Genomic DNA, 17,619 nt, shown 5'->3' with positions numbered 1-17,619 from the left:
AGAACTGTCAAACTAATGGGTGACAGTCGGCCCTGGGCTTTACAAGGATGAGTGAATACCAGCCTTGTATTACTATTCTTAAATATTCTAACCTTGATTAATGAAATTTGTGTGTAAGAGAATTCTTAACTTCGATTTTTGTAAATTCTAGAATAATTCGTAATGCTGGCAGTGTTGATTTTCCGGTTTGAAAAAACGATATAGATAGGTTTACGACCTGAAAAAATTTGTTTTGAGCCTTAATTTTAGAAAAAAATCTATGGATGGCGTCGCAAATACTTCGAATTGTTATAACAAATTTTGCTGAAGATGAATGTCTGGGCTAAATATTTTAAAAAATATTTTACAATTTACTTCGACTTCAATAGTGTAAACTAATTTGCCTGTACAAAAAGGCAAAAAGTTTTATCGAATAAAATGAAACAAATTTAAAGTTCATGAAAAAAAAAACGGTATTCCTTTTCACCAAAAGAAGCAGAGTTCCCTGTTACTACACCTTAAAATTATCATTAGTTAGAACAGAATCAAAATATAGGAATAATCAAACAGTTTGTGGTAACGAACTATTAGTAAGGAGCGACCCGGCTCAATAGAAATCAAAATCTAAAAAAATAGAATTTGATACCAATAGTTACGTCAAAAGAATCATATGTTAATGCTGATCTTGAATATATAAGTTTCATCAAACTTAGTCTTACCCATCAAAAGTTACGAGCCTGAGAAAATTTGCCTTATTTCAGAAAATACGGAGAAGCACCCCTAAAAATCATAGAATCTTAACGAACTTCACACCATCAGATTCAGCGTATCAGAGAACTACTTTATAGGTTTCAAACTCTTATCTACAAAAATGCGGAATTTTGGATTTTTTTTTGCCAGAAGACAGATCACGGATGTGTGTTTATTGCCTTGTTTGTTGTTTTTTTTTTTTTGCTTTTTTGTCCCAGGGGTGATCGTATCAACCCAGTGGTCCTATAATGTCGCGAGATGGCTCATTCTAATGGAAATTAAAAGTTCTAGTTCCCTTTTTAAGTGATCGAAAAAATTGGAGAACACCTAGGCCCCCTCCCACGCTCATTTTCCCCAAAGTCACCAGACCAAAATTCTGAGATAGCCATTCTATCCAGCATAATCGAAAAACCAAATAACTATGTCTTTGGGGACGAATAACTCCCACACACTTCCCGTGGGAGGGGCTTCAAGTTACAAAAGTATTTTACTGTTTTAAAAAGTGGAGTTGAGAGAAAGAGTACCCTCCTCAACGCCCCGCTCTTTACGCTAAAGTTTTTTACTATTTAAAAAAGTAGAGTTGAGAAAAATAGCAAAAATTTAGCGGAAAGAGCGGAGCGTTGATGAGGGAACAGCCCCTTTGATATACGGAGTAATTTCTATTCGTTTTAAGTTTTAATGTCGCTCCTTACTTTCAGTTAAAAAAAAACTTGTTTTTTTTTTATTTAAAACATATACAAGATGATTTCCTTTTGGTATCCGGTTCAAATTATTGTGTTATGGTGCATAAAATAGATAGCAGCTAAGCTAGGGTAAAAAAAGAACAAACTTCTATTGGTTCTACTGATTTGAGCTGATCCTTCAAAGAATCTTTCGCCTGGCTCAGCTACTTTCTATAAATATCAAAGAAGGTATGTGTAAAGGTAATATATATCTATATATTATCTCTGGGAGTACCCATGCTGCTGCCATTTTCATTAGAAGAAATAAATGCGTCAGGACCTATTCGGAATTGAACAATGCTGCTTGAAGTCTGTGTCGTAGAAAACGATCGGCCGCTTACTGAGATCAATCTTTTTTTCCTTTCTTCCAACGTGCACGCAAAAGACACCAATGTTTTATTCAGATGATTAGCTTCAAGTTCTTTCTGGAAGAGGGTAATAACATTAAAATACGTATAAATATATATTCTAAACTTTTATTAGCTGTGTGTGACTAAACGATACAAAGAATAAACGTTAATCTGAATAAAATATGACAATAGTCTTGTACACTCCACTTTTTTCTGTTTCCGCGAAACTAGATAATAGTAACATATCCAGCCAACAAAATTTTAACACAAGAGGCTTCAACGAGCTGAAGAAGGTTTGAAGAATTTATTAGGGGGCAAAACTGAATTCTGAAAACAAATACAGGGGAGCGCAGCCAAAGAAGATGTACCGAATTTTCTAGTTGTCTTGTTGTAACATCAACCTGACCAGAATTTCTCTTCGGGTCAAGATTTATTGTGGATCCAACAATATGATCTGCACTAGAGGCAACCGAAGTTGCTACCAGTTTTAGATTATGGAGGAGGAGCTGTACTGAGGCTCCTCCTTTGCCCACTAAGTAAAACAACATAAATAGATTATATCTTTTGCGGTTATGTCCCTAAAACCAAACAAAATGTCTCTATTCTCACGCCACAGCAGACCACCCGTGCTCAAGGCTGGAGTGGGGAAGAAAAATCCTCTGGTTTTACCAAACAGCCTTATTATATTCAACAAGCTGACCCAAACTTTTGTTCCGTATAGTCCAAAAACATATCTTCCCACGTAAAATATATCTCAATAATATAGTGGTTACTCCCTATACAAACTCTCTTAACAACTCTCTGAAAATTATACCTAGGCATGGATGATAAATTATAGACACTGTTTAAAAGATAAGAAAACTTACTGTTTAGGTTAATATCTACATTAGATCTGACTGCCAAAAATAAATAAACTAGAATAAATTACCCATGGGATTTTGAACCAACTAGCGAAGCCCGCTGCTCTGCCGGAAAAATGAAAGGCTTGATTTTCCTGTGATTCCACAGCCATGAACGGTTGGGAAAATATCTTAGCCAGAGGAAATATTAACAGAACAAAAATATATTTAACGAATAACTAGGACCTGGATGAAGCAATTAGCTTAAAAAGGGAATAATATTAAGCTTGAGTAAAAGATATATATCTGATAATTAGGGCCAAGTCCCCCAAAAGTCTGGGAACACAAAGTTAAACGATTCAAATAAGTCTGCACTTCATCTGGCAGGTTCCTCATCTTCAAGACGTGCTCTATCAGAAACTTTGCATACTCGTGACGCCCTGCAACTACAGTGAAGGGTAGAATTCTAAGAAGGTAAAAGTATAGCAGACCATACTCCTGTAGGGTGAATAAATGCAAAGCAATAGAATCCTTAGCTCTTTCGCTGAGCCTGCTGTTGTCACGTAGATATGCGAATATCTAAAAACCAAATGTCAGGCATTACACTTTACGTCTAGTCAGTCCTTTGTCGGCTTTAAAATCTATGGCTGCTAGTAGAGCGATGCCATTGATTTTCGTGCAATAACGTTGCGTCACTGGGTATTACTTCCGTAATTTTTGGTTGGGTGCATTAGCGTAGTGCAAAGAGGATGTCATAGCACGAAAAGATTAGGGCTGCCTCAATGTACGTAGTGTTAGGGGTGGGGAGCTTGCGAAATACTTAGCATTGAATAAAGTTTAGCAATTTCTGGCAAATTAAGGCAAGGTAAATGTGAAAAAAAGAAAGGAGACATAATGCTCCCTCTCTACTCTTGTTATCTCTCCTTGATAGAATTGGATCTGAAATGAGAAATAGTCTGCCATTAAAAAAAAAAAAAAAAAAAAAAAAAACTTAAGAAAGCTTCCAGAATAAAATTACATCCTATCTTCTTTTGTTTTTTCAATAAATACGCCCAAACTGCCTTTAGCGCAAGGAATATTGGATACGCCACTACTTATTCGTGTCCAATGCTTTTTTTGCCCTGGATTTCATTTCCAAAGCTTCTTCAGATCATGAAATTACTTTCTGGTTATTTTCCTTATTGTAGTCAGTTTGCAGTTTATTCACTTTGAACAGTGAAATGCCAAAAATGTATTAAAAGATTACTAAAAGTAATGTCTCGTAATTTTCCAAAACAAACATTTTTGATCCGTCAAATTCTTTCGAAGAATCAGCTACCATCCAGCTCAAATATTCCTCTGTACAAGATATACACTAGGCCTGTTGACAAATGTGGATGTCCAGTTTCGGCAGGGGCTTTTAAAACTTTACTGGTACTACTCAGAAGGATCAAGTATAGGGATTAAAGGATAATTTGTAGCACTGATTGGACACTTTTAAGTCCTCTAGGCTTAAGCGAGAAATTTGGGACGGCTTCAATTAGTAAGAATGCCAGATTCTGTGTCGTGCACCCACCCATGCCCGAAGGTACAAAAATGCTGAGGACGGATCCTAGGGTAGTCAACCATGCTGAAAACGAATATTGTAGGGCACATGTTCGCCGTTGGGGTGTTTCTGAGATATAGGCCAAAAACGTCAAATTTGGCCTATAGCTAAGTGTGACGATTCAGGATTTTTTTTTTGCGAGTTATTGGGTTGAGGAATCCGGCGTAATATTATATCAATCGAAAGAAGAGACCTAGATATTCAAGAATATGATTTTTAAATTGAAAAAAAAAATCGACAAATATCTCAAAGAAAGGCTAACAACTCGAAGTTTCTTCAAGTCAACAAACTTGTTTTTCATATTCGAAAAGAAAGTTCTTTCAATTCCGTATAATTTGAGCTAAAAAAATATAAACTATTTTATTTTTAAAAGGTCTGCGATTTTTTTTTGTAGTGTCACTGAAATGATCACTAGCCGTATCGTGAAAAGGGACATTACTTTTTTCTTCTAAGGGTAGGAATACTTCAAACTTCCTATCTGTTTCAAATTTTTTACTTTTACTTAAAAATAAAAATAGGTTTAAAAATCATGTTGACTAAAAAAAAATGTTTTTTTTTAGAATGGACGAATATGTTTTCTGGTGTACTAAGGCGCCTGCAATTACCTTTTTGGGACCTGATTTGCCACTGATACGACTGAGCTATTTACTACATGAAAGAATTCTGCTTCACAGATGGATTCAGTTGGCGTACTGGAGTTGTCTTACTTGGCCTGCCTGTAAAATTGGGTAATAGTAACTGATCAGAGACCTGCTGTAATGAAAAGTAAAAGGTATCAAATAAAACCTTCAAAAATATCTGCATGCCCTCCTCGTTCCGTAGCAGGAGCATAAGCTGCAGCATCCTTTCATTTTTGAGCAGCTACAGTCTTTCCTGCATCTTCCATTTTTGCATTTGCAGTAAGCTTCCAGGCTTGATGCTTCTTTACAGCTTGAGACACCGCATCTAATCCCCGTTCAGCCATCTTCCATCCACGGAGTAGTGGATCTGAAATGCTCGGCCGAGCCTGTACTGACGGCAATTTTATCCATGTAGTGAATATGGCTCTTCGTACGCATAGCTCGAAGGTGTCGTCAGAAGGTTGCAGTCTTCTCACACCTTGTTTCTGGCACCAAATGTAAGCCCTTACACTGGCCAGTGAATTGAATCCAGCCTGTTTACCCGACATTTCAATGACCAGGGATTTCGATAGGTCATAATTTTCTCTAAACACGTCGACTGAAAGCTTCCCTTCTGCATCCTTGATCCACTCCGTCACAGACACCATTTTTGAGGCAAATGATGGAGACGCCGCGGTGTTTAAGAAAGAAGCTTTCCCGACACCAAAGAAAAAGTTCGTTGTGCACACCCGCCCAGACAGTGCACGAATGGTAACATAATCTGCTCCTCTTTGGACAAGTGGACTCCATCCGCCAGCTCGTGTACTGGGATAATGTAAATCGGGAACTTCAAAAGTTCGCTCAGTCCTTCAGCTTGAAGCTCTTCAAAAAATTAACACAGGCTACTGTCATGTCTGTGTCGTTGGCATGTATAACGATGCTACAACCGTAACGGCTAGCGTACTTGGCATGTGTCATAAGGTGTTGGTCAGCCTCTTCGTGACTGGAGGACAAGCATTCCTCGTAGTCACAGTGTTCTGGTAAAGTTGGACTGCAGCCAAGCTTGACCAGAGACAATTTGAATCTCTCCTTGAACCCACCTGAGAGAAAAAGGTTGAGTGCGTCAGGAAGCTGATCACCCATCTACTCCCAGGTTTCATACAAAATTTCCAGGAGTCGGCTCTTAGACGCTAAGCTCGCAAGTACGGCATCCCATTCTTCAATTGTAGTAAGAGCGGAAATCTGGAGGTTTTTCCCTTTCCCTCGTCGGAGTCAGCATGCTGACTTCAAGGAGATCGACTCTCCGGTGTCCGTGAGTTTCCCTGTTATAGTTAAAGATGAAAATTCATCTTCCATTAAAATATTTTCATTGAGTGGCACTAATCTAGCAAGCTTAAAGCCATTTACAATGTTAGTTTGGCAGAAGGCCGTTGGATATACTAATCCAGCTAAAGAAGCAGCATCATATATTATGATAGGCTTGCCAGAATTGCTTGGTAGTAAGCTTTTGAAAGGTCCAAAAATAAACCTGTCGAGTGACTGTATTTTGTGACAGCTTTGGAGATGAAACATTAATAAATGTGTTCCAAAAGATTTTGCCAAAGTGATTGTTGGTCACATGACTCTTGTGGCGGTCCATCAGAAGAGTTACTGGTGTATCAGCTTTGTTGGCTTGCTCTGCTTAATGAAGCATTCCAGAAACTCTAGAAATAGTTGTTCCCTGGATCACCCTGACAGATTAGCTGCTCTGATAGTGCCTAGTGGTGCACCTATCAACACAAAATCTTTAAAATTGGCCCTGGGAAATATTACCATATGTGGAATGCTGATGCCATTGAGTAGTGTAAATCCCATTGAGATTTTTTTTTCTAAGAGACTTCTTTATGTTTGAGTTAAATATCCCTGCCAATTTGTTCTAAGGTCATCTAGGCTGCTTAGACAAAAAAAAAGGAGAAGTTATAAGCATAATTTCGTTATAAATATAAATTGTCTAAATGATGCTAAATAATTGACATTTTTTTTACTTACTCATGCTTTTTTCCATCATGCAATAATACGTTGTACCATTGACTGGTCAGAGGTAGAACATTTATTGTAGTCGAAGGTACAACATACCACAATTATTTATTAAAAGCATCCATTCAGTTATGGGTTGCAAATTTATGATTTACGTACTATGCTATTTACTCCAAAGATATTATTCACTGCAAGGTAAAACTGCGAAAAGTAGGCCTAAATCAATAAAAAATTCCTGCAAATTCCTTTCCTAAATAATGTTCTGCTAGACTACAAATGGATATATTTTTCAGCTAAAAATGTCAATTTTCGAATTAGATATTTATTTTAGAAACATTTTTTTAACTTTGGCTAATAACTTTGGCTATTGAGTTTGTGTGATGGACCATCTTAACTAAATGTGTTAAATGACTTGACCAAAATGAGGTGTAGAGTAACGTGGGCGAACTTTCCGAATCGACGTGATACCAAGATCCGGTATTGACACCCAAGAACCCGAAATCTACAAGTCGATGTTTTGAGCCATAGTTCTAACAAACCGATCATGTCCCATAAAATAACTTTTTATCTGCCTAAATAACACTAATTAACTGGTGTTTACCTTTACTTTGATAGTATTACATCATCAGTTCAGGGTCAATGACTTTCCATCTGTCCAGAAATGATTAATTCTACCTGCAAAACTTCCCGCTAGGTAGCAGGCTACTAAACAAAATTTATATTACCTGGTACACTCGCTAAAAAAGTTGTAGATCCCCCAGATAAAATAATTTAAGTTTTTTTCTTGGCTCAATGGGTTCGGAATTAAATGGGCTTTCTCTTTTAATATAAAAAAATACTTTATCTTGAAAAAATTTCGAGTTTTTAGCTTTTCTGTTAGAAACTTTTTGACAAAAATCTGATTTTTTTTTAACTGCAGTAAAAGTGTACTATTTTTATTTTTTTTTTACAAACAAAAATCATATTCGTGCAGCCCCAAGTATCTTCTTTCTATTGACGTAAGAGTATGCTGGATTTGACCAATCTTATGTGTAAAAAAAAATTAGAATCGTCGAACCCCATTATAGGCCAAATTTGGTGTTTTTGGCCTATATCTCATAAACGCCCCAACGGCGAACATGCGCCCTATGATATTCGTTTTCAGCATGATCGACTACCATGGGACCCACCCTTAACTTTTTTGTACCTTCCGGCATAGGTACTAATCGCAATAAGCGAGATGCAGAATCTGGCGCTCTGAATAAATGACTCCTTCTGCAGGTTCATTCTCAACTTTCTCTTTGATGAGCTATCTCTACATGTACTATCGTTTATGGACCCAATAGCGCAAACACTGAGAGCCACGACATGCTGAGATTTCCTACAAGAGGAGAATATCTCTACTGAGTACTTGAAGAACAGCTTTGTAGGACTCTTTACCGCCATTTGGAATGGCCTTCCAAGGGACCTTATGGCAGAAAACCCTTCTGGTGATTTATTTTGTAGGAACTTGGACAAACACAATTCTAGGGAGAAATCCTAAGTAAATGGTTGACTATTGCCCTTTCAGGCCTTGGGTCTGGGTGGCCTGGCCCCATTGAATTTCTCATAATTTTCTGTTTTACTTTATTTATATATTTGCTGACTTTATAGGACTATGATTTAGCAAGGGTTGCGAAGTAAAAGTTGACGCAAATTTGGGAAGGAAGTACAGCAGCTTAGGTTTTGGTAGGCATCTCCGCTGCCAAGACTAACAGAATTCAGCTTCCAGACCGCTCCTTGAAGAGGAAAAAGCCATCTTTTTAAAACTTGCTTTAGTATTTCCTGTTTCTTTTATGAAAACTATCCCAGTTTGGCATTAATGCAAGGGGTGCTGAGAGGTTTCTGTTTTGATAGACATAAAAATAAAAACATAAGTTTGAAAACAAACGGCTTAGTGTCTGTTTTTAATGATGAAGTTCTTCCACATTTCTTACTGAAGATGATTAATCTCTGTTTAAGATCAAACTGGGACATTGGGCAACTAAAATAGCCTCATGAACAAACAATCTTGTTTAAAAGCTTTTGACGAAACAAGTTTAGTCCAAGAGCTTTTTCTTTCTCAACCTCTAATGAAAAATGATCAATAATAAACAACCGAAATAAGGAATTTCCAAAACATGACTGCATCAAGAACAGACCACGAGACAGGAATGTTTGACTAGCTGCCACAATAGAACGAAAATCGAAAAACAAATGTAATAGCGTATACAGTTATCATTAGTTAGTTCTTTAGACAGTGTTGATCTAATTATCCATTTCGTTCAAAAATAAAACTAATGGTAATTTTTTTCTTTCGATTCTATAGCTGAATAGCCAGTTATAAATAAGAATATTCTAAGGTCCTGTCTGATTTTTCTTTAAAAGTGGTCTAGTAACTTCGTCATTATCAGAAAATTCAATAGATGGCGCTGTGGTTTCTCATTGTAAGACTGGGAATGTCAAAGGAAAAATTAACACAATGAAACATGGAAACAGCCTCTTCACCGTGGCGTCGATTCGAAAAAATACTTTGATGTGGGGGAGGGTAATTTTTTTGTGTTATAATGAAGATACGACAAAACTCATTTTCCAAAATTAGGTAGTCATCTGCCCTCCTCCCCTAATTGACAACCACCAAGACATGGAACTATGGCAATTTCTTTTCCAAGAGATCCTACTGCCTTCCAGCGTCTCTTGAGGAAAATGGGGACAAAACTTGGCCTTAATGTTAAGTTGGTAGAGAACTCATTGTTTAGCTTTTAAGGCGGTAAACACAACAAGTGCAATCTTCTTTCAAGCGGCTTTATTATAAAAAAAGCGTATGCCGTTTAGATGACACAGAACAAAAAAATAAAGACGCTTTTTGTTTCATAAATATTGAAAAATATCTCAGATACAGCGAAAGCTGATAATTTATTTTTTTTCATTGTTGATCAAGATAAAAAGGTGATTACTTTATAACGAAACTACATATCTAAGATAATATAAGTTAATATAAGTAACGCAGATTGTATAGTAACTTTTTTTTAATAGTTGATTCTAAACCACACGTAAAGAATTAATGGAAAATAGCCTTTAAAATATGCTGCATTCAAAATTATTTAAAAGTTACTTAAAACACGCATTCAAAAGAAGAAAAAAAGAAAAGGAATTATATAATTATCTAGGAGGTAGTCTATTACTTACTTTTAAGGAAGAATTTTCAGCTTCAACACGTTTAGCTTCCATTACCAGTGCAGTTTTTTCTATCAGTAGCTTGTTAAATTCGTTCCAAAATGCATCCAAGTTTCCTTTTTGAAACTGGGCCTAAATGATAATTTTTTCTTAGACTTATTCCGATTTTGTCGATATATAGACAAAGTACGTTGGCCTTAAAAAATTAGTAGCATAAGGAGGGTTATCGAATTCAGTTAATATAGAAAGCCAATATAGAACATCAATATAGAAGTCTCTCGAAAGTTGTTATACAAGTCATTATCTCAAAGGCTAAGGTTGAACCTGGCCAATCCCTTTCTAAGTAGGATTTTAGGGAATGGCGTCTTTCTTCTTTCAAGACAGACTCAGTTTGTGGCATCCCTATCATGGAAGAAAATTTCTCAGTTGTTGGAATTTGTACTTATGATGGAAAAGCAGCATTGTCTTCGTAGTTACTTAAGTCTCTTTTAAATGTTGATCTATGCTAGAAATACGGATAGTACCAAGCCACACAGAGGGCGCATATTCTCCCTTCAGGAGATTACCAGGGTGAAATAAGAATGTCAAATGGCAACATCCGTAATTAATTACAACTTTGGCAACCATTATACTAATTAGCTGGCGTAAGTTTTATCTATAGATATTACATCGAATTAGTCCCAATAACCGACTTTTGTACTTTATGTGTAATCGGTGAAGTTACACTACGTTAATTGTAACTTTTCTTACTTACACAAATCGATTAAGCCAAAATATATTCAGGCATATATACACTGTCTAAAACTAGGAAAAGCATCAAGTTTACGACCCAGTAAAATATACCTGGTGCGCTATGTGAAGGTCTATTATCGTATATTTCTAAGAGAAATCTCCGAATCCTTGCAACTAATAGCCGCTGTTTGATGGTTGGTTTCGTTAGAAACTTACTTATAATGAAATAAGTACAAAGTATGATCACAGCGATAACAAATTTGGTTTTCGTTAAGAATTTGGTGTGCATAATGCTCATGTAACTTTTCTAGCGATTTTTGAAGGCATAAAAAGTAAAAAAAAAATAGCCTCTACGTTTGTGCCATTGACGTTTCAAAGGCTTTTGATTCCTTTCTTCACCCCTAAGCAGTTTTATTTCTCTTTAGAAGCGGAATTAATCCATTTGTGGAGTTAACCTGCCTGTGGAAGTTGTATCAGAAAGCCTCAATTCGACTGCCTTTGCAAGTTACGGTTAGTACTAGTGTTCGTGTGCCAAAGTGTTAAGGAAGGTTTTGTTCTAAGTCGAGCAATATTTGATAATGCTAGTCAGAGTTTTTACTCGACATATTCCATCGTACTTAATTGAGTCATATATCGATGATAGTCACTTTTCATTTGCCAGCAATATTTTTCTTTTATATAATAATGTTGATGCACACCAGAACGTCGTTGATGTTTTTTGCTCCAAGCTGAGAATAGTCAACTTGATAAGAGAATCCTTGGTCGGCTGTATAGCCCATGTTTGCATTACGCGTGTTGCTTTTTGACACCTTTATGGAAGATTTTCTCCACCTCAGAACAAGAGCTAAGAGCTCACATGGCACTTGTGACGAGGTTGGAAGAGCCAAGAGCTCATAAGGTATGAGCTCAAGCAGAACTCCAAGAATCAATAGATAGATTTAAAAGGAAAATCGGAGGCTTAATGCCGGTCGGGATTTAAAGTAAGAGCTCTGAGACACGAGGTCCTTCTAATTATTAAAATTCATCAAAATCCGATCACCCACTCGTAAGTTAAAAATACCTCATTTTTTCTAATTTTTCCTCTCTCTTCAGCCCCCCAGATGGTTGAATCGGGGAAAATAACTTTATCAAGTCCATTTTGCAGGTACCTGACACGCCTCCCAATTTTCATCGTCCTAGCACGTCCAGAAGCACCGAAGTCGCCATAGCACTGGACCCCCCTAACTCCCCCAAAGAGAGTGGATCCATTCTGGTTACGTAAATAACTTATTTACGGCATTTGCTTATTCTGCCCAACAAGTTTTATCCCGATCTCTCCACTCTAAGCGTTTTCCAAGATTTCCGGTTTCCCCCTCCAACTCCTCCCAATTACACCAGAACCAGGAACTAGACCAGGGGGTGGGGGTGGATTGACGACTAATTCGGAAAAATTAGAAAAAATGAAGTATTTTTAACTTACGAGCGAATGATCGGATCTTAATCAAATTTGATATTTAGAAGGATATTGTGTCTCAGAGCTTTTATTTTAAATCCTGACTGGATCCAATGACATTGGGGGAGTTGGGAGGGGACCTAAATCTTTGAAAACGCTTAGAGTGGAGGGATCTGGATGAAACTTGGTGAAAAAAGGCACACGTCCTAGATACGTGATTGAAATAAACGGAACGGACCTTTTCTCTTTGGGGTAGTTGGGGGGGGGGTTAATTCTGAAAAATTAGAAAGAATGATATATTTTTAACTTACGAAGGAGTGATCGGATCTTAATGAAATTTCACATTTAGAAGGACTTCGTAACTCAGATTTCTTTTTTGAATCCCGACTGGATCCGGTGTTATTGGGGGGGGGGGGAGTTGGGGGACCGGAAATCTTGGAAAACGCTTAAAGTGGAGAGATCAGGATGAAACTTGGTGGGAAGAATAAGCACAAGTCCAAAATACGTGACTGATCCGTACCGGATCCGCTCTCTTTGGTAGAGTTGGGGGGAAGGGGTAATTCGGAAAAGTTAGGAAAAATTAGACATTTGTAACTTACGAGCGGGTGATCAGATCTTAATAAAATTTGATATTTAGAAGGATCTTGTGCTTTATAGCTCTCATTTCAAATCCTGACCAGAATCGGTGACATTGGGGGGAGTTGGAGGGGGAAACCGGAATTCTTGAAAAACGTGAAAATTGAGATATGTTTATCTTACGAATGGGTGATCGGATCTTAATGAAACTTGATATATAGAAAGATCTCATGTCTCAGCTGTTCCATTTCTAATTCGAATTGGATCTGGGGACACTGGGGGTTTGAGGGGGGAAATAGAAATCTTGGAAAAGGCTTAGAGTGGAGAGATCGAGATGAAACCTGATGGGATGAATAAGCACAAGTTCTAGATATGTGATTGACATAATTGGAACGGATCCGCTCTCTTTGGGGGAGCTGGGGGGATTTCCAGTGCTTTGGCAAGTTCGGTGCTTCTAGACGTGCTAGGACGATGAAAATTGGTAGCCGTGTCAGGGTCCGTAAAAATTGACTTAATAAAAGCCCTTTCCGCGATTCGACCATCTGGGGGGCGGGAGGGAGAGGAAAAATGGAAAAAAATTAGATGTATTTTTAACTTACCAATGAGTTATCGGATCTTAATGAAATTTGATATTTCGAAGGACCTCGAGTCTCAGAGCTCTTATTTTGAGTCCCAACCGTATCCGGTAATATTGGGAGAATTGGAGGTGGAAACGGGAAATCTGGGAAATCACTCATAGTGTAGAGATCGGGATGAAACTTGGTGGGAAGAATAAGCACAAGTCCTAGATACGTGATTGACATAACTGGACTGAATCCGCTCTCTTTGGGGGAGTTTGGAAGGGGATGTTAATTCGGAAAAATTAGACATAATTTAACCTAACCCTATGTAACTTTAGCTTTTACCGTCAAACCTCACATAAGACCAAAAAAGCTGATTTGCAAAGTCAATTGAATCCAAGTAGAGAGACATGAATTTCGAACAATCACCGGTGAATGTCGGGATTAACCAGATTTCGGATATTCACAGTAACAGTGACATCTCCTGATGTTAGAGTGTATTGGATATTTATCAAAAATGGATGAACTGTCACGTAAGTTTGCTGACCAATGTAATAGAGTTCTTGATTTTCTAGAAATATGTATCCTGTCAAGTGCCTAGTGTCTTAAGTTGTAAAGTCAAATAGTTTCGTCCCATGTTTAGTAAGAACTTAAAAATTAAAGTTGCTAGTAAGGGCCTGTAATTTTGTCAGTGTCCTTTTCGTTTTATTATTTCAAACAATTTTCTTTCCATTTATTTTGAATCTATCTGGATATGTTTTTATCCTTTTAGTGAAAAAAAGGTTGATAACACGGCACTGGAGTATACAGTCTGATCTCCGTTTCATAGCTGGAAGCCAGGGAGTATAATCGGGAGTTAGGGACCAGCTGTCCTGTGCTTTCAGATCCTGTTCCTGTTTGCCTTCCTCAGATTTCTCCAGGTACTCATTTAGAACTCGGTCGACTCTTGCTGAGTTTAGAGAGTCACACCCCTGACACCACTGATTTTCTTTCCTTTTGGAACACTCAAAATAAACTACACGTACCAAAAAATCCCTACACATTCTTTGATGCATTTCTTCCGTATTTTATTGTAATCATTCACATGGTTTCATCGAAGTTCAGTCTAGAACATTCTGTATTGTGGATCCTTTTGGAATGTTCACTGCAACGCCAGGTTTCCAGGGATCACCAGTTGGGAAACCCTGTTTTAGTGCTCAGATGCAATTTAGGGTTCGAAAATAAAGGTGTTAACGTTTGAATTCACAGAAAAATGAAAAAAAAGACTTTTTCGCTAATGGTTTTGGGACAGCTGATGATCAATTCAATCATTTAGATGAAAAGAGGCAAGTCGAGACGTCCCTTTAGTAGGCTGACGGTTCTAGTTTTTTTCTCCCTCTCAAGAATAGGTTTTCTTGCTACTTTTGTACCATTTTACGTTTGGTTCTTTCTCATATAAATTTGAGAAAGATTAAAATTTGTAGAACGAAATTTTAGAAATTCTGACAAAACTTCTTATATGCTAATCAACTTACCAGTCCGGGGGGCACTTCATCCTTTGGATTATTATGATCGTATGCTGCACTGGTTAAAGCGAAATGTGAATTTTTGGGCAACAATGATAATGGCACAGGAAATGTATGATTGATCCTACGAAGAAGATTCTGACCACGGTTTACAAGTTTGTCCAGCACCTGTAAAGTCAAATGTTATATTAAATCCAATTTTTAAGAAGTAATAACGGCCAAGGGAAAATTAAATAAAGTTAAAAAAAAGTCTGAAATTAAAAAATAGGAAAAACGAATCCGCACACAAAGTAAAATAAATATATCAACTAATAGATACTTTTAATGCGAGTTTATATTAGTCATAAGAAGTGTATTTTCTAGTCTCACTGTACCGAAGTCGCTAATTATGTCTAATATTTCTTAATGTGGCTGATAATACAAAGAGCTTCAATACTGACATAAAATTGGAAAGGCGATCCATGAAAAGAGTGCCAGGGTGGTCAAAGTATATATGTTAGTTGACACAATACCGCACGAAAACTAGGAAGCACCAAGAGGACGAGGTCTAGATTTGGTTTATATCCGGGCACAGAACCCCCATATTGTTCTTCGACAAAAGATTTTCAATGACCCACAGGACCAGTCGAAAGATATATTGAAACGATAAAACGATTAAAACGATGAAACGACCAAGCTTCGTTTCAGGGGTGAAGGACTAAAATATAAGATTAAGGGTTGGTAAAAAAGTTTTGTAAGAGATTTTGAAGGTTTTATAAAATACTAGTGAAAAGACGTTTATAATATGCAATAGAATGTTGTAAATAGACATTATTTTTATGAAAGCCTTAGGCGTAACTGTGGTTGCCCCCTTTAGGGGGTAGCCTCTTAGTAACTGAAAGTTTCTTTATCTTATATAACCTGATCTTCTTAATGACTTTGTGATTACTGAAAAAAAAATGTATTTTTACTCTTGAGTAGTCTTCTTGAAAATAATTACTTTGTGTTATATCTCATTTAAAGTTCTTCTTTTTTTTTAAAAAGAGAAGTCAATCCAATTTCTCCATAATGCAAATGCTATTATGGTCTCTTAATGAAGATTTTTCAGATGGGAGTCATGATTGTGATTGATAACTAACGACTTCTGATAACAAATTTTGAAATTTCGGGTTATTCCATTTTAGGATAACTTGGAATATACTATAGCCGAATCATGGTTGGAGTGATAGCAGCAACTTAGAGTGAATCACGACTTATATTAACCAAAATTTTAACCAAACGTTTTGAAAAAAAAAATGTCAGTGAGGAAAAATGGTCATTTGAAGCTAATTCAGCAATCGACTTATTTTAACAGTAAAAATTTATTGCAAAAACAAATTCGAGAGAACTTTGAAAGAGAGCCTTAGACTCCTAGAAGATGGAGTCAGATTGAAATGGGGAGTGTGACATTGCATTCATTCATCATAGTCAAAACCAAGTATAGGAGAATTTTAGTCACCCACCTTGAACAACAAGGAAAATCATTTTATTTTGCATGGGAAGCTTAACGTGTATCCATTTTTTTTGCTTTTTTTCATATTAGAGGTCATCGTTTTGAATCACTGGTCGTAGAATGTTGGAAGAAAATTCATTGGAAATAAAGTTGCCCATCTAGCAAAGTGGTATTTTCTTCCGTTTTGTGCCACCAAACATCAATTTTTTCCCAGAGAGGGTAAACATACTAGATAATAAAAAATATAAGGCAACCAATAAATTTTTCATGATTTAAAACGGTAAACAGGAGGCTCTGAGCGTCCATCACGGCAAACATCAGCAGAGTAGTGTTTTAGAAAATTTTCGTGCCACACAATAAACCGCAATTTTTTCCCCATTGATGAAATTTTCAAGTAATACATAGTGCATAGTTGTAACATAGTGCTACAACAATATAGCGTTTTGTTTCACAAAATATCAATTCTACCTAAAAGAGGTTAAAATGCCACATTACGGAATTCTAGGATAACCAATCGATTTGTCATAGCCTAAAAGTCAAAAGTGGAGATTTCAGCCAGAGATTATAACCGCTTTTTTGCAGGTTAGCACAAATCTGGTTCTTACCTTTGACTCTTTTTTCTGATAGTGCTAGCAGCTTACCACAAGATCGCAGGAGTATGTTTCGTGGCTCACTTATAAAGCAATGCTTCTTTCCAGTGTCTCTTATAAATTCAGCTTACCTTTGACTCTTTTTTCTGATAGTGCTAGCAGCTTACCACAAGATCGCAAGAGTATGTTTCGTGGCTCACTTATAAAGCAATGCTTCTTTCCAGTGTCTCTTATAAATTCACCCTAATAGTTCCATTGTAAAGTGATATTTGGTACCAAAAACCTCTTTATTTCACTATTTTTGGATTGGGAATGCTGGGAAACATAATGAGGGTGCCATTATAATTGCCATTATCAAAAACCTTTACCTGGGGGTTTACAGTCCTTCCTCTGGTGTAACCCCCTCCCAGTCCCTTAGCAAGTGTAAACTAAAATAAGCTTAAAAAAAGCCTCGTCAATTATTACTTTTCGAGAAATAATTGAATTCTTCAGTTTCATCACCTAAACAAAAGGAAAAGATATTTTTGTAAATTTTATTCTGTATGTTTAAGTGAATAACAAGCAAAAATGAAGTTTTAGAAAAATAATTCTTTCCATACGGATTCAAAGAGCGAGGCTGATACCTGAAACGAATGAAACTTACTTCATCGCTGATTATCCTAGACATATCTACAAAACTAAATAAATAAACCGGCTCGTGATCTTCTGAAATATCTCTAAAATTCTAAAAACTAGTGTT

At 36.8% G+C, this 17,619-nt stretch overlaps 1 protein-coding gene across 1 annotated transcript in view; it reads right to left on the bottom strand.

Annotated features, from left to right (window-relative positions):
* Positions 1-1,307: 1,307 nt before the first annotated feature.
* LOC136039868 (dynein regulatory complex subunit 2-like) overlaps positions 1,308-17,619 on the bottom strand; it is a 69,159-nt gene continuing 52,847 nt past the window's right edge. Inside the window, exons 8-10 of the mRNA XM_065723810.1 lie at positions 14,829-14,987; positions 10,027-10,146; positions 1,308-1,876 (exon numbers count right to left, since the gene is read on the bottom strand). Coding sequence (XP_065579882.1) covers positions 1,664-1,876; positions 10,027-10,146; positions 14,829-14,987 — 492 coding nt within the window. The 3' untranslated portion in view covers positions 1,308-1,663. The remainder of the gene's footprint in view (positions 1,877-10,026; positions 10,147-14,828; positions 14,988-17,619) is intronic.

The sequence above is a fragment of the Artemia franciscana genome, chromosome 20 (assembly GCF_032884065.1).
Source record: "Artemia franciscana chromosome 20, ASM3288406v1, whole genome shotgun sequence".
NCBI lineage: Eukaryota > Metazoa > Arthropoda > Branchiopoda > Anostraca > Artemiidae > Artemia > Artemia franciscana.
This window is presented reverse-complemented; position numbering and strand designations above follow the sequence as displayed.